The sequence below is a fragment of the Oryctolagus cuniculus genome, chromosome 2, assembly GCF_964237555.1.
Source record: "Oryctolagus cuniculus chromosome 2, mOryCun1.1, whole genome shotgun sequence".
NCBI classification, from domain to species: Eukaryota; Metazoa; Chordata; class Mammalia; order Lagomorpha; family Leporidae; genus Oryctolagus; species Oryctolagus cuniculus.
This window is the reverse complement of record NC_091433.1, coordinates 64533330-64556900: the sequence shown is the minus strand read 5'-3', so window position 1 is coordinate 64556900 and position 23571 is coordinate 64533330. Positions and strand designations below refer to the sequence as shown.

Here is a 23571-nt window from a genome sequence, read left to right as displayed (position 1 = left end):
TTGGATTCCCGAGCCTCCAGTGGGCATCCCTAGGCAGAAATACTGCCTGCACGTTGATGCATTTCTCCGTTGGAGACCCAGGTCCATGTGCTCTCTCCCAGTGGGAGAGATAGCTTGTGCGTGAATTCCTCCAGACTTTGCCTGATGTGTCTTGTTCCCTATCCGATCAATGTAATAAACTGCAACTATGCAACAACAGGTTGCCAAACATGGGAGTGGCAATGGTACCCTCCAAACAGAGGTCAGGATGGCCATAAGATTAGAATGAACTTTATAGGAAAATTACAAAGATGCAAGGGTGGCAATTTATAAAGCACATGATTTTAATTTTCCCAAGATGAAATTCCTGGCTCACCAATTCCTGTAAGCAAACAAGTGAAGTATGTCACACTTACAGATATACTGGAAGATTGAAGATGCAAACACTGCCCCCAATGGAAAGCTTTATCAAACTTTACCCTATGGGTACAAAATAATGTGGACAAATACTGTACCTCAAATTCTGAAATGTTTTGGAGGACTCTGCCATTAGTAATTAATGCTGTACACTCTCACTGAAATGAGGTGGAAATTTATTCCTTATTTTTGTTGTATTTTTTAAACTGAAGATTTGAATTTCACAACTCAAATGGTAAAAGCAAAGACACTGATTATCTTGAAAATAAGGGCCTATCCCCTTATATATTCTGAATATTTTATGGTCACATTAAATACCACTTACGTACTAAGATTTTGATCTTAAACACCTATTTGTTTTGTTTATATCATCACATTCTTTAAAAGTGTTAAGCATATAGACATAAGAACAGTTGGATTTGTATATTTTATTCTACTTCATTTATCATGATACTACAAAGTAACATCATAAAAAGTCAAACTTCTTTTTTGGAGACTTAATATACTGACAAGTCTATGTGTGACTATGGAATTGATAGAGGCCAACAAGGCCATCTAGTTGAAAAAAATTTCAAACCATGACTGTTATTAAAACATGGCAATATGGAATGCTAATATTCCATAGGCAAAATTCCACGAAAGTTAATTTATAAATGAGAAGTGGCCATCATCAAGAACAATGAATAAGAAAATTCTTATGACGGTTGCTCTAAAAAGAACTGATATGTCATTGGAAAATGACAACCACAAACAAGGATTCCTTTAAGAAAGATGAGTAAAACGTAACGTGAAGAAAGGTTTGCCCACCTTGACCCCAGCGCCCCTCCCAGCGCCCCTCCCGGCGCCCCTCCCGGCGGGCACAGACGCGCAGGCGCAGTGAGCCTACCGATGGTGCAGTGCTCTCCGTTCCAGCCCTGGCTGCACTCGCACTTGCCGTCCTTGCAGGTCCCGTGCTCCGCACAGCGGGGGTGGCAAGCTCTCTGATTACACGCTGGGCCCGTCCAGCCCTCCTCACAGCGACAAGTGCCCCCCATGCACACACCGTGGGAGCCACAGTCCACGGAACAGATTTCTAAATTGAAAAAAACACAGGAGAGAAGGGTAACGGACGGTGAGGTGGGGGGTGAACAAGCAGTGCTCTATCCTCAGGTCAAATGTGGCAAAGTGAAGAACAAAACCACTGGGCATAAATCAGAAGTGTCTGCATCTGACAAGCTCAGCACTGATCACTAGAGGTTATGAACAGGGGAATTTTACTTCTTTACCCGTCATTTAATTTTGTATGCTGCTGGAGTGGTGCATAAAATACACATGACAGTTTTGTTATGAATAATTTCTTTATAGGTAAAATAGTATATATAGGTAAAATATCACATAGGAAGAATATTCATATATATATATCAATATGTATCAGTATCTGTTGGCAGCTCAGAAAACACATATACACCAAATTAATGAAATAATTTCAGTAAGCATCTCTAGTATCTGACAGGTCAAATAGCAAGATGTGAAAAGGGATTATTCATAATGCCTCTGTTTAGATTTTTAAAACATTCGGAAACTTTCATTTAAGAAGAATCTATTACAGAAAGTAAATCTAGCTTGCTTCTGACACACACATGCTGGTTAAATAACAGAAATTGTTGTTTTCCTATTCAGTAACCACCGTTGTGTTGACAGATACAAATTGCTCAGCCCACATAGTAGAAAACCAGTTTAATAACATATAGATAAAACTATTCACTCTGTCATTCAAAAAAAAACCGAAGTTTTCAACAGCTGGATTATGAAGGTAGCACATGTGAACTAGTGACTTCAGAAAGTACAACACCTGGTTAGCTCCTGAAAAATGATACACGTCTACAAGTATTTTTTTTTCTTAAAGCTTTCTTCAAAGCTTTAATTTGATTAAGCTGAGACAGAGCAAGAGAGAGAATAAGAAATTTGGAAGAGCATTTTATTTTTTGTTCTTTACATATAAAGTTAAGTACAGTTTTTTTCCTAAGATCATAATTCTACTATTTAGTTTTGTTTTTCTGGCAAAAATAAAAATGCTGAATAATAAAAACCTGAAATCACATCCAACAAATGGAAAATGGACGGTAGTCCTTTCTGTTTATGTGGTCCCATGCTTCTGTTTTCCCCCATTTCTTTCCCCAATAACATTTCTTGTCACTGTAATTCTCTATCTCACAGGCTCACTTTAAACACCACTGTGGCACTATGAGAGCTGTAACATTTCTAATAAACAATACCCAGAACCATCTACTGGAAGAGAATAGTGTGTGAGCGTGTGCGTGCATGCATGCGTGCCTCTGTGTGTGTGTGTGTGTGTGTATTTAGGTATATTTACCACATTTTCTATCTCCTTTGAATCAGACTTTTGATTAAGAGATCCAAGATGGTTTGATTAACTTCAGAGCAACACAACATCAACTCAGTTCCAGAAAGCAGAGGTTTCTGAGGTACCCTTTTTATTCAATCTAATCAATTTTTCATTAGGGTGAAGGTGTTTATCAGCATTTAGCACACTAGCTTTGAGCAAGGTGCGTCAATCTTTGTAATGAACTTATTAATTAGAGTTAATTTAATTGAAGTGGAATTGAAGGGCTAATTAATGGACAAACTGCTGATGAAGATAGAGGAAAGCCCTGTTGCTTTCAAACCTATAAACTTCCTGATGGAAATAATTCATCTCTTCTCTTTCAGCAGCTTAAGCAAATGTTTCTTCAGGTGTGAAAATGTACTCTTATTGAATTTAGATATCTGAAGGTCACTTCCAAAACAGAAGAGGTAGCTAGTAAAGTGCTTTCTTTGAGAATTCATCTAGTTAGCAATTCAGAATTATCCCACCAGTCTATTTTAAGCCACAGATACAAATTTTTTTATTTATTTTTATTTTTTCATAGGTAGAGTGGACAGTGAGAGAGAGAGACAGAGAGAAAGGTCCTCCCTCCGTTGGTTCACTTGCCAAATAGCTGCCACGGCCGGCGCTGCGCTGATCAGAAGCCAGGAGCCAGGTGCTTCTTCCTGGTCTCCCACGTGAGTGCAGGGGCCCAAGCACTTGGGCCATCCTCTACTGCCCTTCCGGGCCACATCAGAGAGCTGGACTGGAAGAGGAGCAGCCAGGACTAGAACCCAGTGCCCATATGGGATGCCGGTGCAGCAGGTGGAGGATTAACCAAGTTGAGCCACGGTGCTGGCCCCAGGCCACAGATATAAATTAACAATAATATTTTTATAAGCTGTACATGAGGATTGTACAACAGTTAGATAAGAGGGAGGCACAAGAGACCAGATAGCTTCACAGGTTGACTGTACGCAAGTCTGAGATCTTTACTATTCATTCTAAGTAAGTTTTCTTTATGCAGTTACTAGAAAAGTTTAATGAATTTTTTTCTGCACTTAATTTTTTCCTCCTAAAGAAGAGCGCTATATATACTGATGGTTAAATGTTAAGTTCTTGGTTTGCATTGGGGATAGAAAGGTAAATAGGATGAATACTCCACTCCCTATTACTAAACATCATTTTGCCTACAGGTGAAATTAGATTTTCAACTAGCAAAACAATTATACTAGTATGAAAAATATCTAGTCTGAATATGCAAAATAATACATAATTTTGGCTGCTAATTTCATGTTTTAATTAACATTTATATCTTTCTAAAAAGCTGTTCATAGCAGTATCATTTTATGAAGAGCACTGAATTACCAATTGAGCTATTTAGTATCAATTACAAAATACTCTTTATAAAATAATTCAGGTAAGGTATTATAATAGCTTTATATGGCAAAAAAGAGGGATATTATGCTTGTTCCTACTTGGATAATTGTGGGAAGTAAATCAGAATGCTAATATTTCAAGCCAGCATTATTTTATGGCTAGTACTATATGCCTGTTTTACTGATGGAGGCAGAAGAGACCTGAACCAAGTAGCTTTATTATACAAGTAATCATGTCTATAAAACTTAGTTGGAGATTTTTTTTTGGAGAATGCATTTGGTAAAGCCAGAAATATAAATAAAACTCCGAAAGTAACTAAATGCCTGTTTTGACTTTTCTAAATTACAAAATACATTTTTAAGAACAGAGAACGCAAGTTAATATGTTACTGAGACCAATGCTGGAACCTGTGCTTGATGAACACTGGCTGGTGATGATTTCCTGACTCCTCAGCGAGCTATCAAAGCCCTCTCTAAGCTAGACCTCAATTTATATTTTTATTCTGTTTATACTCTACATGTCATTTCCTGTGCAGATACACATTCTCTAACCAGAGTCTCTGGCTCCTCAAGCTATCTGAATCAACCAATGCTCTGATGGAGGAGTAATAAACAAGGTATGCACCTGCTGCCTCCAGAGGCATGTGGCCTGGACTTGGAGGGAGGAAGACTAACAAGGAAGAAGGCAGAGGAGGGAGGGAGGGAGGACCATTGGAAGGAAAGGTGGGAAGGAGGAACGGAAGGGAAGAAGTGGGACTGGGAAGGAGAAGGAAGGAAATTCACCTTGTAAGAAACAAAGAAAGGAAAATATATTGTCTCTTTAAATAACATACAGGTTCAAGAGAAATGTTTCGTCAGCTTTACCAATTAGCCTATAAAATCTTTTCTAGTTTGGGCTTCTAAGATTCAATTTGTAGTAAATAAAGGAGAGCAGATAAATCTGTCATGCTGTTATTGATTCACGGGTGGCAGGGATACAACCCAAGTAGCTCAAAATGCCAGGAAAGAGCAATTTATGAAAACTCTCAGTTTTTTAAAAAAGATTTATTTGTTTACTTGAAAGGCAGAGTTAAAGAGAGAAGATGAGACACAGAAAGCGAGATCTTGCAGCTGCTGGGTCACTCCCCAAATTGTTCTAACAGCCAAGGATGAGCCAGGCAGAAGCCAGGAGCAAGAAACTCTAACCGGGTCTCTACTTGGGTGGCATGCCCAAGTACTTGGGCCATCTTCCAGTGCTTTCCCAGCGCATTAGCAGGGCACTGGATCAGAAGTGGAGCAGCTGAGACTCATATGGGATGTTGGCATCTCACACAGTGGCTTAACCCATTGTGCCACAATGTTGGCTCCATGAAAACTACCAGTTTTTTTTTTTTTTAAATAAGCATGTGAATTAGATACCAAGCAAGATCTCATTTAGTTTTATGCATTTAGGTCATATTAATAAATGAAACAAATTAAACTTCATAAATTTCACATTTGAGGAACCACATCCAATCAATACTTTTATGTGGAAGTCCTCTGAATCAATGAGGAATTAAGTATGACAAATCACAATTAACTTCCAGAATACTACTTCCACAATATCTATGATCACCACAACCATTACTTTTATTAATGGTTAATACTTATTGAGTACTTATTTTGTATAAGGGACTATTCTAAGTATGTTTCCCATACTAACTCATTTAGTCTTTACTATAATTGCATAAGGGAGTCCAGAGAAGTTAAATAACTGGCCAGTCCAGTTATTTAGTGAATGGCCAGTCCAAAATCTCAACCTAAGCTGTTTGCTCCAGCGTCTACGTTCTTAACCATGTACTGCTGAACAGCAGGTGCAGAGAAGGGGGTCAGCAGCGAGAGCCATCAGGACCAAATGCAGAAGGACCTCGTCCCTGACCCTACACTCCTACACTTAGGCACAGTGATTTCCTGAGTCACCACTGCCAGCCACACTGTCCACTCTCTCCTGCTTCTCCCTCTCTCTTCTCTTCCTGCTCCTCTATTTCTTTTTCTCCTTCTTCTGTTTCTCATTCTGCCTTTTCTTTCTCCTCTTCCTTTGTACTATTTGTCTTTGTTTAGACAGGGTGAGAACCCAACAGAATTCATCATCTTCTCTATTTCTCACTTGTCTGTCTCCTCTTACATCAACCTCCCCCTTTCCCACTTTCTTTGCCTCATTCAGTGACTCACTGACATTAACCCCAATCCTGGTTTCAGACGTACATCTCTTCTCATCAAATTTCGATATTCTGTATTCTCAGGAAACCTTTTCTGTTTTTTCTTTGAAACGTCACTCATATTTATTATTTTTATTTCCACTCACAACAAATTAATTCCAGTCCTCATTACCTCGCATTTCTGGGCAGGTCCTCTAACTTGTCTTTCAGCCATCAAAGTCACACTGTTCCCATCCTCTGACACAGACTCCATGTAACAGTTCTACACTACCTCAGCACGTTAGAGAGTCTACCATTACTATCCGTGAATTCGCCACTAAAACACCAATTTTATTTTTGAAATTTTATTTTGAAAATAAAAAGTTATTTGAAAGGCAGAGTTGCTGAGAGAGAGAGAGAAAGGGAGAGACAGAGAGCGAGCGAGCAAGTGAGAGCGAGAGTGAGAGATAGATCTTCCATCCAGTGGTTCTCTCCCCAAATGGCTGTGATGGCTGAGGCTGGGCCAGGCTTCTACTGAGTCTCCCATGTGGGGGCAGGGACCCTGGCACTTGGGCCATCCTCTGCTGTTTCCCAGGTACATTAGCAGGGAGCTGGATCAGAAGTGGAACAGCCAGAACTCGAACCAGCGCCCATATGGGATCCCAGAGTTGCAGGCGGCAGTTTAACCTGCTGCACCACAGTGTTGGCCCTTAAAATACCATTTTCAAATGACATCCCTCAGAAAGGAGCCTACCTTGATTCTTAATTCCAAATACTCTACCTTTCTGTCACTGTCTCATGTATATGATAATGGTATTTCTTATACTTGGATTTTTGTCAATGGTAGGAGCAGCAGTGACGGTGGTAGTGGTAGAAGCTATATTTAGAATTTATTTTGGGACAAACATTGTACTTAACTACTGAATGTGCATTAATTCAGGTAATTTCCATAGCATCTCCATGAAGAATGTCCTATAGTATAGATGGGTGAACTGTGGCATGTAGTAATTTGTCTAAGGCTACATAGCTATGAAGGCACAGAGATAGGATAAGAACCTATGCATCTGACTTCAGTCTATACTTTCTAATACGATTCCCCTACCCAAAAGATACACTTCCTTCCTTTCCCAGATGGCCATGTTTAAATAAAAGCAAGAAATGTTAATAAAAGTCTCCTTGAAAACTTTCAATACTCTTCTAATAGGATCATTCCTCTGAATGTCCCCTGAATTTAGTATATTATTCCATGTACTACTCAATATAATATTAAACTGGAATGCATTGCTATCTAATTATTTCATCTTACTGCCCTAATTAAATGATAATCTAGATGAAAATGACATCTTCTCAAACTGTTGACTATAGAGTGGGTCATGGAATTAATTACTGGGTTGCAACTAGTATTTAAGAAAAAAAAAATTTGAAAAGAAACCATTAATGTATATAACTCTGTAAAACTGTTTCCCCTGTGCGAGTCCTACATGTATAGGTATATAAAGTCACAATGTACAAATTTAAGACTCAAGGTCACAAAAGCTACAGTTCTACAGGGCAAGCATAATTCATTATTCTTTTATTTCTACAGGGCCTACCACAGGCCATGCACATAGTGGGTGCTCTTAACAACATGGTTGATTGAGTAAAATTACTACCTGCAATTTCTGTTATATTCAAATTACTATAAAAACTCACTGTATAATCATTATACATACTGTAAATGTTTATATATGTATACTCTTTATTTAATCATGTTTGGCCTCGTGTTGCCAAACAAGTTTTTTAATTGAGGCTTTGTTGTTTATCAGATATAATGTACTTATATCCCAAAGCTATGCATAGGCCCATAGGCAGGACAGTTTAAATCAGCAGTTACATAAAATGAGACAAGGTATCTTATGCAAATGAAAAATTTTTCTTCCCAATAATACTGAAAGGTAAATTTCAATGAAAAATTGGCAAAACTTGTTTCCTTTTCACAAGACAGCTGTGTTTCATTATTTCTCATTTATTTCTATAAATAACTTTACTAAAATTTGTATCAAGTTTAAAATGCATTTCTAAAATAAAATTATCATAACTCTTAGCTAAATAACAGTAAGGATGCAATTGTACTGCATTTATTAAGCTCACCATTTGAGCAGTCTGGGCCAGTCCAGTTAGGGTCACACGTACAGGAGCCACTTTCTTGGAGATACGTTCCGTGACCAGAGCACTGGTCTGGGCACATGGTCTTTAGTATTTCACAATTGTTACCACCCCATCCTGGGTTGCAGTGACATTCCCCATGGATACACACACCATGATTAGAACATCCAGGGTCTAGACAGTCAGCTAGCATAAAGGAAGGAGAAGAATTTTATTAGATCTAGATGACAGCATACAAATGTAGAATACAGAAGTACATCCTAATAACACAATAATGCATTAAAAATCAGCCCAATGCCATTTAGGTAACTGAGACTCCGGCAAGGATATGTGATTTTCCTGAATCACACAAAGTGCTCTAGGGGTTACAGACTACTGCTCTCTGTTCTGCCTATGCCATCCCAAACTCTGCATCAGCTGACCTGCTCCACCAGCACTGGGCACTGACAGCTGCATGGGATCCTCAAACTGTTTGAGAAATAAATGAGTTGCACACTCTCTATCCTTCCTAATTCACTCTAATGTGCTTTAGATGATGAGATTTAATTTAGCAATTTGACTCAATAAAACTTTACACTTGTAGGGTCAATGGCCTGAAAATTTAATTCCAGAGACTTAATTGCATTACTTTGTGAGTGCAGATCAATAAAATCAATTTGATTGAAGAACGGAAATGGTGCTTTTTTTGCTTTTTGAAAAAACAATTCACTGCACTTTATAGTATAGTATCTTGACTCTCATCATTATATACAGTTGTGGAACAAATCCATGATGCCTTACTATTTTCACTAGAATTTTATGCTCAATATTCTTCCTAAAGACACAAAAATGCTTGAATTAGCAGCTGCCACCTATGTGAAAAACTGAAGGGTGGAAAATACCAAAAATAAACAAACAAGCAAAAAACTCTGACAGTTCACAGTTGGTTTCTAGGTACAAACATTTGCTTACTTTTTTTTCAGAATAATTAAAAAAAAAGAATTATTCATGATACTGAAAAGGAGCGGAGGAGTTCCTTGGTATTTGTTCTTTTTATTAGTTAAAATGTTAATGACACAATGCATTCATAAATATGGAAATCAAAATTACTTTCATAAGGAAGCATAAAAGGATTCACCTGCCAAATTCAAGATTACAGATATAATCTGCTTCTTTATGAAGACAACAATAGACTTCTGCAAATATTGACATGTTTACCTTCTTCACAGTTTTCTCCTTTGTATCCTGAGTTGCAAGCACAAGAGCCCATGATACAAATCCCACGCCCCCCACACTGTGGGTCAATGCACTGGGTAGTTGGCACGTCACACTCGGTCCCCTTCCAGCCACTGAAACAGAGGCAGCGGCCCTTGGAATACTGCCCATTGCCACTGCATAGCACTGGACAGGCTGCTGTGAAATGGAACACGACAGAAGAATTAATGGCCACATTTGCCACGGAACTTTCGAAAGAAAAGACACATCGCTGAGACAACTAATAAGCTCATTTCTCCCCCTTCTTTCCTGTCTTGGTGCTTTTCTGAATTACTTGTGTTTCTACAGCGTATTTAAATCGGCTTAAGAAAAACATCTGACTTGCATACCTCTTGAACAGTCTGGACCCAGAAAGCCTGGAAAACAATGGCAAGTTCCAGAAACGCACTCTCCGTTGCCATGGCAATTCCGGGGGCACTCCACCACTGACTCTGAAAAGACAAGGAGAGAACACTTGTTGTACAGCCGGCCTCTTGAAGAGGGTGAACCATCATCTGACCATTTTAGCTAGGAGCTGAAGCAAGTAGGGGGTGGCTTAGTCCACAACTGAAACTCAAAGGAGGCACTGCTACCAGATGATTTACAGAGTAAAGCCAAGAACCCCCACTTCACATGCAAATTTTTCAAGTGCTTTCATGATGCACTCTCCTCCCCCAAGGTAATTCCAAATGATGTTTTCTTTGGGTGTTTTGTGGTTTGGCACATATTCACAGATAAATAATTTCAAAATATCTGTTTCATGTTATCTAGGCTTTAACATCCCAAGAATCCCTCAACGCTGGTGAGGACAATTTCACTGCTAATCAACACAGCATTCAGGCTTCAGCTTTGAAGACTGTTCTTACCTATAACAATGGTATTAAAAGACACTTGCTCTGCATTTTTCCCATCATTGTAAAAAGCCAGATGCCAGATTCCAGAATCCAAGTACTGGATAAAGCCAGCCTCATGAAGGCTGATGGATCTTGCCTGCCGCCCTGCTCTTTCAGACTCCAGGAGGTTCCGCTGCTCCCTCGCAATCAGCCTGCTGCCATCCAGGAGCTCCACAAAGTCATACTGGGGACGAGGCAAAGGAACAACGTTTAAGTCAGGAAGATGACAATGCGGCTGCTTCGCTATTGTATTTCTTCAAGCTTTTCTCCTCTGCTCTAATAAATACCAGTGGTGGAGGGAAGTCCCTGATGGACAGGTCCAAACAGCCAAAGTGTCAGAAACTACCACTGAACACTGTTGCTTTTTTCCCTTCACAGGTCACTTTGCTTTCCAACAGTATTCAATTCTCCTGATTGGGTAACAAGTTTGATGACTGTAGGCTGTTTGGGTATAAAAACACAAAATCTGCATGAACTCACATTCCAAACTCAGCAGCCTTATTTAGTGAGGCCATTAGGTAAATCTATTAAGGTCTTTATTTAATACTCATGTAGTAACAAACTGTAGTAACAATGACTGTCCAATACTTACTCTGTGCTTAAATAACTTTTAATCCTGATAGGAACCTTTTTAGGAGGGCATTAATATTTACACTTTAAAGACGAAGGAAACAGAGTCTGGAGGAGCTTCGGCAGGGTCAGACAGCTGGTAGGTAGTGGAGCTGGTATGTAGGCCACTTGCTCTGGGGTGTGGGTCCTTTCTGCCATAGACTCTCCTACATGGGTGGCAGGAACCTAATCTCTTGAGCAATCACAGATGCCTCCCAGGGATTGCACTAGCAGGAAGCTGGAATCAGGACCCGGAGACATTCCAAAATGGGACGTGGGTGTTCCAACTGGTGGTTTAACCACTAGGCTAAATGTCCACTTTTAGTATTTATTTATTTTTTTTTAAAGTTTGGATTAGCATATGCTACTTGTGCAAATCTATAGATCACAGAGATATTTCAACCACATACATAGCATAAACTGATCAGACCAGGCAATGAGCCTCTCCATTTCTTTATCTTAGTGTTTGGAATCTATCAGTTCCTGTCTTCCAATTGTTGGGATTTCTCAGAATCACAGTTAAGTAGGTTGCTGTTGGCTCTACTACTGCTATTGGACAGACGTAGAATATCTGTTTCAGATTTATTAACATTTTTATTTAAATATAAATGCATTTTTGTTCTTTCCTGTAGGAAAGCTGCATTGCAACATAATTCAGCAGTGAGAAATACATACAAAAAAGATTTAATTTGATTAGCTCTCAAAACATTTTTTATATTTATATCTTAAAAGAATGGAAATAATGACTGGTGTGAATATATAACCTGCAAACATTTCACTGTACTCCATAATTGTCAGAGGAAAACTAATTCAGCAGTTTTGAAGACTGTCGCAATCTCAAAAAAGTTCATTCATTTCCTCATCAGATTTAAATATTAAAATAGCATGGCAAAATGACAGGGAAAAGTTCTTTTTTAGGTCTGAGGTGTATAACTATTTTCTTCCCCTAATATTAAACAAAGTAACTGAAAAAGTTAAAGGGAGGAAATTTTGAGTTTTAATGGGCTTTTAAAGCCTGTAATCAAAGTCATCATCTTTACCACAGAAATCACCATTCACATCACACTATGAACACTACAGTATGGCTGGTGGGAGGTAAGGTGGGGCTGGGGGCATACCTGGCAAGGTTTGGGTATTTATCCAGTTCTAGGTTCTTCTGTAAGGGGTTTCCTATTTAACACTAAAAACCATCTCTTTCCAAAATTACCAAATTAAATGGGATGGAAATATTTAATAACCTCTGTTCTATGGGCATAATGTGACCACCTAGGGACAAACCTAAATTTTACTTTGGTATACCTACTCATAAGATACTCAAAGATAGATCTTTTTTCCTTTGGCAGGAAGGGGTGGCAGTCTTAGGATCTTACACTATTTTAGGATAAAAGTCAATGAACTAACTCTTCACTCTCACTACTCTGGGGGAGTTATCACGACACAAAGCTTATATTTGACAAAGATCTCATATAAATTGGAACCGCCTCAGTGTAAAAGCTCCCTTTAAAGGTAGTTTTTCTTTTGTTCAAAGGTTCACTGGGAATGTTTTTAAGTTTATTTTTATTTGAAAGGAAGCAGGATGGTGAGGGAGGAAAGGGAGATATATATAGAGAGATCTTTCATCCATAGGTTTGCTCCCCAAATGCCTATGTAACAGCCCGGGTTGGGCCAGGCTGAAGCCAGGAGTCAAGAACTCTATCTGGGTCTCCCATGTGGATGTCAAGGACCCAGGTACTTGAGCCATCAACTGCTGTTCCCAGGGTACACTGCAGCAGGAAGCTGAATGGGAAGCAGAGGTGGGACTAAAATGGTGTCTTTTCAGGTGATTTTCATGTGATGTGATTTATATTAACTTTAAAAATTCTTTGTATTTAAAGATGCTTTAAATGTATTTACAAAGTCCTTCGTAAAATTAATATAAGAAGTTTGTCCATGTTAAGTACTTTTATTGATTATCTAATACGTGATTTAAAAATGCAAATAGACCCTTTTTCAAGTATCTTGATAGTTCATTTGTGAACAGTTAGGATCATCCATGTTTAACTCAGTTGTTATTAAATTGATGACAACCCAGTCTATGACTGCATAACTGTGTCCTCCGATCAAGCTTCTGGTAGTAGCATAGTCTTGTTATATCTCACTGGAAGACAGTGAAGGAAGAGATTTTAGAGATCAGCTCATCTAATTCACTCATTTTGTCAGCTCAGAGAAGTTATGTGACTTCTGTGGGTCACAAAGTCAGAAAGTAGCAACAGTGTGCACAGAACCTAGGTTCCTAACTCCTTTTCTAAGACAGCTTTCATGTAAATGTGCTAAGATGCCAAAGCACACTTAACTGTAAAATCTTGACTGGCTTCTTTAGGCTTCTATCTGTCCAGGAAAAAGAATTGGGCACCAGGGAGAAGAAAGTCATTGATTCCTTGGCAACAATCAAATGAATGGTTTTATAAAGGGTCACAAAGACTTTCAAAACTCAAGTGACTATTCTGAATGGCTGGCCAATTTTAATTATTTCAGGTTGACTTATTTAATGCTCCCCAGGAACAGAGAAATGTTCAATTTGGGCTGCTTTATAGCATATTTCATGTTTAAACACTGAACTCAGAAACAGTTGTTTGCTCTACTGATCTTGAATAAACCAGAGATAGGAATTCTAATAACTGTGAAGCTCTAAGAAGTGCATAACCTACTTAAATCCATTTATTGTAGCAGAAAAGAAAAGTAGATATCATGTGTATTATATTTAAATATTAGAATTATGAGAAAACCTGACACTGCCCCTTTTATTTCCTTAATCTTTTATGTTATACATAACTTTCAAAAAGTCAACCATCTATCTTTAAAGAAACCTTTCAAGTGTACAACACAAAAGACGATTTTTAACTGAAATTGTTTTCTGGAATTTACTCTAAGTTGCACACTCATGGTTGTGTTTAGCTCAGAGGTATACTTCTTGAACTGCAGAAAATTAATTCTGCATGTGGTTTCAGTGTAAAACTATTTTTTCATATAGTATTGGACCACTGCTACAAATGCAATCTATCTGCTATAACTGAAGTTACTGAAACACAATGCATTTAAGAAAATCTAGTTATTACATCTGAGTGTTACCTATCAGAATAACTGGAATCAAACCTAATTTAAAATTGGACACTAGTACATAAGAAGTACTTGATGGGGAAGGATCCAAGGCATTTTCTTTAATAAGACAGATATTAAAATTAAGAAAAGTGAACCCACTAAAGCGTGCTTTTTAAACATTTCATAGTCAGAAAATGTATGTATGTCTATGAACCCAACCCCCCATGATGACATTACAGAAAGATGCTGAAATTATCTCTTTCTTTAGAGTGATTTCTTTTTTAAAAAAATAGTTGGGCCAGGATGAAGCCAGGAGCTGGGCGCTCTATCTGGGTCTCCCATGTAGGTGGCAGAAATCCAAGTACTGGAGCCACCACAGGGCGCACATTGGTCAAAGGCAGGCACTTTGATATGGGACACAGGCATCCAAAGCAGTGTCTCAACTGCTTTCAATTGCCCACCCAAGATGTGATTTCTTTATTAGCATGTAATCAACTTTTCTTTGTAATTTATGTTCCTAGGTTACAGAAAAAAGCATTTCTTGTAAATTATTAAACATGAGTACACACAAAAATTCTGTAGTACTTATTAAAACTAAAATCAGGATGAAGTTCCATGGGTAAAGAAACTTATTAGACACAACTCAAAGCTCATGTAATTGCCAGTTTTACCTAACCAGTTATTACTGATTTGAAATTCCTCTGTTTATTAACATAACAGCTGATTCTGGGAAAAGTCTAAATTCCTATTTTTTTTTTTTTTTTGACAGGCAGAGTGGACAGTGAGAGAGAGAGACAGAGAGAAAGGTCTTCCTTTGCCGTTGGTTCACCCTCCAATGGCCACCGCGCCCGGCGCGCTGCGGCCGGCGCACCACGCTGATCCGACGGCAGGAGCCAGGAGCCAGGTGCTTTTCCTGGTCTCCCATGGGTTGCAGGGCCCAAGCACCTGGGCCATCCTCCACTGCACTCCCAGGCCACAGCAGAGAGCTGGCCTGGAAGAGGGGCAACCGGGACAGAATCCGCCGCCCTGACCGGGACTAGAACCCAGTGTGCCGGCGCCGCTAGGCGGAGGATTAGCCTAGTGAGCCGTGGCGCCGGCCTAAATTCCTATTTTTATGGCAGGTAATTTAAATAAAATTATTTCTTCTAGAGATCATTGAGCTTAGTTTATATTGTTTATTTATTTTAAATCTTCTTTCTTTACTTGAGAGGCAGAGAGTCAGAGAGTCAGAGAGAGTTCCCATTTGACAATTCACTCCTCAAATGCTTGGAATGGCCAGAGATATGGAATTAGGAGCCAGAAACTGAATTCAGGTCACCCACATGGGAGGCAGGGACCCAATCATTTTGAGGCATTACTGTTGCCTCTCAAGGTCTGCATTAGCAGGAAGCTGGAGTCAGGAACCAGAAATGGGAATTGAACTCAGGCACTCCAGTGTGCGATGCAGCCATCCTAACTACCAGGCTAAACACCTGCTTCCCATGACCCGGCAGTAGATTATGAGGTCATCTATGGAGTTAATGACAGCAGTTTGCTACACATGGTTGTTACTGTTACAGTGAGGGGGGTTTTACACAAGAGAAGGGACTTAAAGCTCCTCAGTCTGTGATACAGGTATCTGAATGATGTTGAATACCACACTAATGTGATCTTACTTGCAGGCTCTTTTGCCTCTTTAGCTTATCATTTTGCTTTTTATCTCTTTGTCTCATCATTTTAGAAGAGGAATAGTAGCTTGAGTTGATGATAAAGTTCATACTACCATATGCATGGTAATGGTAATTTCTTTAAAATTTTAAAAACGTATTTTCAACAGAATGAATACATGTTGGAGATGACCAGGTTATACATCTATTATAAGAAGGAATACGATCATCCAAAATTGCCACAAAATCCTTGTGAAACATTTGGAAAATGCAAGGTCAAATGATGCTCAAGTTACAACATTTAGCAAATTGTATTCAATCAGTGATCAAAACAAGTCAGGAAGAAAATATACTTCCTGCTGCTGATTCAAGCCTTCAAAACAAGTGTAACCTACCTTCAAAATTCTTTCTACTGTAATGGATGAATTTAAAAGCGGTCAGTTAACCAAACAGCTGCATGTAAGCAACAGATAACATTCAGAAAGGCCACCTAGCCATTTTCCTGTGATTGACAGCATAGCCAGCTCTTACCTGAGTATGGGAAGGTGGTAAGCCTTTTCGGCCGTATACTCCAATCAATGCATCCTTCTGAAGAGAGATATTGAATTTAAGAAACTGTGGCTGATCAATAAAGAGCTGTGATCTCCAGAAGATCCCGGGAGGAACTTCTTGAATTGCTCTTCGGCCAATATCAAGTTCTCCGGAATCTATGGTGTTATTTTCTTGTGTAAATCCACCTAATTTTCCTGAATGTAAGAGATCCGTTGATGAACGATGAAAAAGTAAAACAAAACAGTTTTCCTTTCAAAAGGCACTTTTTTTTTCCACTAAATGCTCAATTCATCTGCTTCTGATAAACGAAATGCTCTCATGTATTTTTTTAAAGCTTTAATTGTAAGATGTTGTTATTTTCACCAGTTTTGATTTCACATATTCTTTTAAGATATTTAGATCAAAATCCTTTCACTTCCCCCAAGGTATGCCTATTACTGAAGCTGTTTTCACACCTACAGTCTTTCTTGATCACTTGAAATATAATTATCTTACAAATTATATGTCTTGTTATTTCTTGGGAGAGATTAAGTCTGATACTTATCAGTTATTTGAAACATACTATAACACTGCAAAGTGTACATTAAGGCAAAATGGATTATGAAGATTTTGAAATCAATCCTTAAGCAAATAACAACAAAATCAGTCAATGGCACTGATTCATGAAGTTCTCTCTAAAGTATATACCAGAATGAATGGAGAATCAGATAAGCGAGGCAGAGAAGGAGTAACAGGGCTATGTGAGGGAAAGGGAAGGATGGCTAAATTTAAGTTCTCACAAAGCTTCTTGTTTTTAAGGTGGGAGTGGGGAAGTGTGTGTGCGTGGAGTGGGCAGGAGAGAGAGTAAAGGAGTGCACAGGCTCCTGCCCACTTGCTCACTGCCTCCAATGACCTGGGCAAGGAGGGGCCAGGGCCAAAGCTGGGAGCTGAGAACTTCCAGGTCTGCCATGTGGGTGGCAGGCACCCAATCTTTTGAGATGTTACAGCTGCTTCCCAGGGTCTGTATTAGCAGGAAGCTGGAATGGGGAGCCAGAGCTGGGCACGGAATCCAGGTACTGGTATGAGACACAGACATCTCAATGGTTGTCTTTACTCCAGGCTAATGGACCACCCTTCAAACAGTTTTGGATACAGGCTGTCACAACTTTCCTCTGAGTTTCAGTCATGGACAGCACACCGTGTCACTTCTCCCAGTGATCTTTAATGTGTAGCAACAAAAATTCTCTGCTCTTTCTACACGGCCTGGTTCTAGAAAACTTTCTTTCTGATATGGTGTTTTCCTTTTCCCTCTTTGCCAAGGTTCCTTCTCAATTACTCCAAGGGGGTAACTGATAGGAAAAGTTTATATTGTGTCATTAATTAGGTAATATAATCCCATTATCTTTTATGCACAAAAAGTTCTTCAAGGCTGAAAAACAGAATGAAATTGGGTAAATTATCCTTTATCAATTCAATCCTATCCAAGTGATAATAGAGTCGACCCACTACCGATTCTGTCTTAAAAAAAAAAAAAAAAACAAACTAAATCTGTCCTCCAGAGAAGTTGTTACTTCAAATTTGAGGGGACTTAACTTCGAACCTGAGAGCTGTACACTCTATAGAACAGAGGAGTCGTCTATCTTTGAAGAGTTATTAACTTAACACTGAGTTCACTTTTATTGAGTGTCTGCTAGGGACACAGAACTGAGAGAGAATAATAGAAATCATCCTATAAACCAAAGAGTAGAATCATAGAGATTATCTAGTCTGACTAGCAGAGCTTCTACCATCTGACTAGGGAGACAACATCCACAACTGAGAAATTAAATGATGCCCTAAAGCAATGCATGATTAAGGGACAGAGAAAGGCAAAACCATGCAGGCTGGAGGTTGAAGGGTTTCATAGCAGCGTTAAGTTTGGAGGTAGATTTTGAAGGACAAGTAGGAGAAGGTTTCTGAGTTGAGATAAACATCATGATAAACATGACAGCGGAACTGGGTGCTAGTGAGCAGACATATCCTTCTGGCTAGAAAAGGAATTCAGAAAACTGATTTGGGACCCCGAGAAACCTGGGTTGGAATCCTGGATTTGTCACTAAGCAGCTGAATGACCTCAAGGAAGATGCTAAGCTGTATGTGGGGAATGGGGAGAGTTCCGCAACCACTGGGCTACTGTAATGAAGACGCAAGGAATGATGAAGTGCTTGTTGCAGTGCTTGGCCTTTAGTAGGTACTGAATGAGTGGAAGACCCATTATGTCCCATGTCCTATATATATATATATATACACACACACACACACATATACATATATATATATATATATATATAGTGCACCTATAAAGACATAAATTGAGCAATCAAAATGCCACTTATGGTAACTGGGAAATAAATATTGCGTGGCTGAAATATTTGCAGAATTAAAAACTTGGCACTTAATGCATTTGTCTTGAGAGTAAAGGGATAAAAGGTGGGAAAGGAAAATGAGGTGAGTTTGTAGAGGGCCTTAAATACCAGGTTGAAAAATATGGTCTTTATACCCTGTGCTGGTAATCTGTTTTCAATTTGGTAAAACATTTGCTTTACCAAGAGGAGTCATAACGCCCTTTCCCTGGAAGATGTATATATTTATCAGCAACCGGTTACTGTGCAAGTCATTTACGGTATACTTTCAATAGAAACTTGAAGACGACTTATAGGTAATGCATTTCAGTGGCACAAAGGCAAGTGTTCTTTGTGTTGTGTGTGTATGTAATCAAGAGAGACAGAATTCAAGATTGCTGAGGAACCTGCCCTGTATCACGGGTGAGTAAGGCAGACGCCCAGTTTATGGCTGACACAGTCTGGTGCACATCACAACACATTCACACCTACAGATACAGGTAAGGTTTGAGGGAGAGTATCCTGCAGTGAATGTCAGGAATGCCTTCCACCTGGACTGCTGTATCCTACCAGGACACATGTGCTGAACGTTGCAAAGGAAAGCCAAAGCTAAATGGACACCCATTACAGGTTCTGAGCAGGCTAAAGGTGAAGTGAAATCGCTGTTTCAAGACCTCCAAAATGCAGTCTTGTGGGAAGCCTGAAACAACGGATGCTATAGCTGCAGTAACGCAGGGATGAGGCAGACGGGGGCTGCACAGGAACTGTTAATAAAAAGTTGTTCTTTACATTGTCACTGCTCTCTCCTTTCTTAATGTCCATAATCACGGCAGTTAACTCTTCTGCTATCAGATCTATTTTTCTTGAGCCAATTTAACTATATAAAATGCTCCAAGGAATAACATTACAAAATTGGGTGATAGTAATCATTATAATGTTCCATGCGTCAACTCAGATTATAACCTGCTCATCCTTCATGAAAATTTTAAATATTTATAGTATTAACACAAATTCATTTAGAAAGTTGGAAAAAAATATATAATCCAATCACCCAGAGATTTTTACTTTCTATCTAAAAAGACCTTTGTTTTACTCATAGAAATTTCTAAATATAAGAGATCAAGTTCTAGTTTGCATTTAGGATGAAGTATAAAACTACTGTTTTAAATTTGCCCCTTTCCTTTTATTTATTTATTTGAAAGGCAGAATGACAGAAAGAGAGAGAGAGATATCTCCATCTGCTGGTTCACTTCCCAAATGCTGTCAACAAGGTTGGACCAGGCCAAAACTGGGAGCCTAGAACTTAGTCCGTATCTCCCATGTGTATGGCAGGGACCCAAGAACTCAATCCATATTGCCCACATGCATGGCAGGGACCCAAGTACTTGATCCATCGCCTGCCAACTCCCAAGAGCAACATTAGCACAAAACTGGATCGGAAGCAGTGTAGCCCAGACTTGAACCAGGCACTCCGATTTGGGATGCGGATGTCCCAAGCAGTGGCTTAACTACTGTACCACAATGCCTGCCACCCCCCATTAGTCTATTTCAAATAAATAAGATGAACTCACTGAAGCAAAAGAAAAAAGAATCTAGTGAGTTTATACTTTTAGGAAGTAAAGTTATACTTAATAATTAGGAATAATTAGGACCAATTTCCAGAAAATAAAAACAGTATTCTCCACATCAATTCATAATACATTCCTAGTAAGTTTTTGTCTTCTGGTTGACTTTCACATGAAAGAATTTTTAAAATGCTGATTACAGAAGTAGTCCTTTTCCACACTCAGAACAGTTAGTACACAGGTCCTACTTAAAATATGGATATAGTTCATATTTGGACTCGCTCAACCAGTGCACACATTTTTACATATGGTTATTAGTGTGTGAAGCTTCTGTAATCTAATCTCTCTGATGCTGATCCTATCTATTGTTGCTTTAAATGACTTTTGGTTTTAACAGCATACTTGTGCTTTGAAAATAAGCATAAAGCCCAGAATTTGTTTTCACCAAAAACATCATGTTTACCAAAAACATCAGCTTTGTTAACAGGTGATCAAGTTCTGACTTTTAGGAGTTAAGGTTTCATTATCTCAAAGTGTTTGACAGCTAGGCATGTTTTACTTTGTTCCTTTCTCCACATACTGATTTTGAGGGGTTATGATCTTTCTCACTGAAATGACAGGGGGACTCGTTGTGTCAGGAAGTGTGCCACCTTACAAAACAACCGATTTATAGTTTTTTTTTTTTTTTTCTCAGAAGAGTTCTTTCATTTGAAAAAAAAAATCACCAACAACCAACTTTGGATATGCTTGAATGGGATGGTACTAATTGTGATAATTTTTTCTCCCCTTAATGAAAAAGCCTAATTAAACCATGTGATCATAGAATCTAGGAGTTTAGTGTCCATGTAGGTCATCTAGTCCAGGGATCTTCAAACAGGGGTGGCCATACCCCCAGGGTTTATCTAGACCCTGGATCATGTTAAGGGGATTGATTTCCAGAAATGCAAGAACTTCAATGTGTATAATTCAAAGAAAATTTATTTATTTATTTACTTAATTAAATGGGGTGAAGGGCGAGAGAATATTCCACCTGTGAGTTCACTGCCCAAAGACCCATAACAATTTGGCTGGGCCAGCCCAATGCCAGGAGCCCTGAGTTCAACTGGTACAACCATTTGGGTGGCAGGAACTGAACTACTTGGGCCATCACCTGCTGCCTCCCAGAGTATACACGAGCAGGAAGATGGATGGGAAGCAGAGCAAGAGTCATACCCAGGGACTCCCGATGTGGGCTGCAGGTATCCCCAGCAGCGTCTCAACTGTTGCAGCAAACACCTGCTCTATCCATGTGTGGGCGTTTATAGTGGAGAGGCACACTTTCCACATGTCCAAAATCTTACTATGACACCCTATCTTGGAGCAGAAAGCTTCCAGTGTGCCAAGCAAAAGCAAAATTCACAGCACTTCTGTTGGCGAAGCATCTTTTATTCAAGACACCATTAGTCCAAGGTAGGGCTCCAATGTCTTTCCCTTCTTTAGATGTATCTCCATCACAGGCAAAGGGTGGAGGTAACCATGGACACACAGGACTCTCGCCACACTTTGACATCAGACTTATCAAAGGGAGGGGGAACCGTTTTGTTTAGTGACCTGACCACAGATTTCCAACCACTGTCACAGAACACTTTTGTCCTGTAGAATTATGTCATAATGACAAAGAAAGCATCAGTAAAGTAAGAAACATTAAATGCAGCGATCCTTACTTATTCTAATTGTCAATGCTATGGCAAAGATTACTGCTTCATCTCTCTCCCTCTCTCCCTACAGCAGGAATCCAGGATTGAGATGGTTGTGACAAAATGGAGATTAATCTATTTGAACTGAAAAAGCTCAGACTTTCTTTGACAGAAGGTTTGATGCTAATGAGTGCTGCTTCTTCCAGTTAAATTATATAGCCAGTTTCCCCCGTAATTTAAATGGGCCAATGAAATAAACCTGAGGCATATGTAAGATGAGAGCATTCAAAAAATACTATAGTAGCAAAGGTGAATTAAAGTGAATAGTCCCATTTTCTACCCAATTCTGAGTGGACAAGATTAATCAAAGTGTTACTAAGTAAAACAACAGGTCTAATTAGTATTTGGCTAAACCTTGGCAAAGCCTTTTCTGGATACAGAAACTGAGGAGTGCATTGACTGAGTAATCTGCGTAAAAAATCCTTCTCAGAGTGGGTAGCTGCCCACCATTTGTGTTCAATAGAACCGAAGGAGAAATGTGATAGAACTGGCGGCGTGTAAATTACTAAACAGACTTTATGAGAAACAGATCACGATGTGATTTCTGTCACATAAATAAGGATCTCAAAGAACTGAAAAGTATTACTCTAACAAAACTCCTCCCATTCTCATGTATTTCACAGCCAAATTTCTACGTCACGTTTGTAAAAAAAAAAAAAGGAATAGAAATGATACTGAACTTTGCTTTATTCTTATAAGTAATATTTATCTATAAATATATAAACAATTTGCATTTGTCTAATTCAGAGAGGGATGTTCAAAACATTTTCACATCTTGTTTCATAATTATCAAAATGTTTAACGTATTTATGTGATAAATAGGTTGTTTTCAGTGAACTGTGTAAACATAAGTCCACATAGAAGAAATCAAGTTTTTAACTACATTATTATATGATCTCAGGAAGGAAAAGAAACTTAAATTTGTATTTGCTTAGTGTGGAAGAACAGACAAGTGAAGATCACTAATCCACTCTGGTTTTACCGATGAAATACGAATCCCACCTCTAAGTGCCTGTCAACTTCTATTTGCTTCAAATCATTACTTTATTTAGAACGAGTTTACTTTGAATTAAAGTCTAAGAATGTGTCTCTTCTCCAAGGTAGACGCAGACCCGACCGCTTGCTGTCCTCGGTGACGCAGAGATGTCGGGACACGGCTGGTTTTTCTCTGCCTAAATCCACTGAAGCCACAGTGTGCCTTAGTGCAGCGTTCCCGCCTAACGCTCCGCCCTGAATGACCAGGGACTAGGGATTCGTGAAGCGCTCTTGTCCTTTTAAATTCTGGACCGCTGCTTTCCTAGGGTCAGGGATCTTCTCTAATTTAGCCAAGGCAAGTGTGGTCATTCTTGCTAGTGTTTTCCAATGCTCTTTATTGACAGTAAGCATCCCTGGAAGTCAGCGAGCCACTGACATGGTTTGATAAACGTGTAAATGCCTGTGCAACCCCTTCCTCTGCCGCTCATCAGGACTCTTGGGTAA

At 39.1% G+C, this 23571-nt stretch overlaps 1 protein-coding gene across 13 annotated transcripts in view; it reads right to left on the bottom strand.

The window, feature by feature from the left end:
• The window catches only part of TENM3 (teneurin transmembrane protein 3), a 650972-nt gene that overhangs the window by 106233 nt on the left and 521168 nt on the right, over positions 1–23571 (bottom strand). For all 13 annotated transcript variants that reach the window (XM_070068317.1, XM_051842575.2, XM_070068314.1 and 10 more), the window contains 6 exons: positions 16411–16625; positions 10520–10730; positions 10004–10105; positions 9618–9812; positions 8406–8606; positions 1283–1468 (listed from right to left, as the gene is read on the bottom strand). In XM_070068317.1, the coding sequence (XP_069924418.1) occupies positions 1283–1468; positions 8406–8606; positions 9618–9812; positions 10004–10105; positions 10520–10730; positions 16411–16625 (1110 nt within the window). The remainder of the gene's footprint in view (positions 1–1282; positions 1469–8405; positions 8607–9617; positions 9813–10003; positions 10106–10519; positions 10731–16410; positions 16626–23571) is intronic.